Source organism: Quercus lobata, chromosome 3, assembly GCF_001633185.2.
Source record: "Quercus lobata isolate SW786 chromosome 3, ValleyOak3.0 Primary Assembly, whole genome shotgun sequence".
Lineage (NCBI taxonomy): Eukaryota > Viridiplantae > Streptophyta > Magnoliopsida > Fagales > Fagaceae > Quercus > Quercus lobata.
The window spans coordinates 7,256,954-7,258,702 of record NC_044906.1 but is presented as its reverse complement, the minus strand read 5'-3'; the positions used below and the strand labels follow the sequence as shown (position 1 = coordinate 7,258,702).

The 1,749-nt window shown below is 41.2% G+C and overlaps 1 protein-coding gene across 1 annotated transcript; it reads left to right on the top strand.

The window, feature by feature from the left end:
• The first annotated feature begins 339 nt into the window (after positions 1 to 339).
• Positions 340 to 1,544, top strand: LOC115980219. The gene is made up of 2 exons (XM_031102494.1): positions 340 to 714; positions 809 to 1,544. Exons 1-2 carry the CDS (start codon positions 340 to 342, stop codon positions 1,448 to 1,450), a joined length of 1,017 nt encoding a protein of 338 aa, XP_030958354.1. The 3' UTR covers positions 1,451 to 1,544.
• The last annotated feature ends 205 nt before the right edge of the window (positions 1,545 to 1,749 follow it).

Sequence of the window (1,749 nt, the reverse complement as noted above, 5' to 3'; positions counted from 1 at the left end):
CGGGGATGGGGTGAGAAAGTATTCCCCGTCATGCGGGGCGGGGCAGGGATGGGGCAAGATAAAACCATGCGGGGCAGGGACGAAGACCCCATCATTCAGCCCCGCCCCGCCCCATTGCCATCCCTAACTGCCTGTGTGCTTTGGTTCCTTATATAATTTTCATTTTTCTTACATGAAGCATTATTTAATTATTAAAGAAGGAAAAAAAAATCCCAATCCTGAACCTGCCTCATGAATCCCCTCCATATAATCACATGCTATTGTAGTTTTTTTTTTTTTTTAATTGTAATCCCAAACAACCCTATAAATGAATCATTTTAGTGGCCAATTCATAGAACTATGAATATACAAATATTAACATATGCAATTGTGTTGGGAAACTTGTATTATATGGCACAAGAAACACAGGATGTTGACGAGAAAAAATGGTCTCCCCACATTGAACATCTTTTCATTGACCTCATGGTCGATGAACAACAAAAGGGGAACATGGAACATGGTGTCTTTAAGGCCAAAGTTTGGTTATCAATTACGAAAACCCTAAATGAGCAAACTAGGAAGGGTTTCACCCCTAAGCAAGTGAAAGACAAGCATAATAGGCTTAGGCAAAAACAAAGAAAGTGGGGCCAGCTTTTGAGACATACCGGGTTGGGGTGGGATGAGACAACCCAAACGGTGACTGCTTCTGATGAGGTGCGGGCTAACGTGATTGCGGTATGTTATATTTACTATCCTAATTCTTTGTATATTTGTTTGTAATTTTCTATTTCATATTAGCATGATTTTGATGTATATATTGTTATTTCAGGGGGATAATAAGGCAGCTGCATTACGGAAGAAAGGGTGTCCTGATTATGAGAAGCTTAAGCAACTTTTTGCCCCTAATACTGCAACTGGTTCCCTTCAAATTTCCTCAAACACGCCTGCCCCAGATAGTGATGAAGAGCGTGTCCTGGAAGAGGAACTTGCCAATGAGGAACGTGAGGCACATCGTACCCAGTTGGATGATGATGATTGCTACAATCCCAACATGGAGGGCGTAACCCAAGACGATCCCACTGTTGATGAGCAAACCCAACGCGCGGACAAACGTCCCATGGAAGAGCCTACTACCAAGGGGAAGAAGGTTGCTAAGAAGAATGATAGGGCTAGTGAGATGACCATGGCTCTTCAAGAGTACACTGCCTTGGCAAGGGAAAGGTTTTCCAAAAAAAAGGGAAAGTCTTTTGGTAGCTCTGATCATGTTGCACAATCTGCCGGTGGTGGCGATCCTTGCTCACTTGGGAGAACTTTAGAAGTGCTGAATCAGTATACTGATCTTGATGATGACACCTACCTTAATGTCGCCGAGGCTCTCCAAAAGAAGGAGAAAAGAGTGTTGTTCATGGGCATGCCCGAGCAAAGGAGGAAGAGGTTTATGGAGCGCCACGCTCAGCAGCCGGATAATTAATGGGGATTGCTTTTGTTCTACCTTTTGTTATGTGACACTCTATGTGAATCACTTGGTTTAGTTTTTTTCTTTTTGAGAAAACACTTGGTTTAGTTTTTAAGTATCACTAGTCGCAGACCCGCGCGTTGTGCGTGATAAATTTGTTTTTGATAGTGTTATTATTATATATTATTAATTATTAATATTTTTCTATGCATTACTACTTAAGCTGCATTATATATGTATGATCAATATATTGTAGGATTCATGGTGATTGGAGGTTTTGGTGATGGAATTAATTGTGTATTATTAGAGATTAG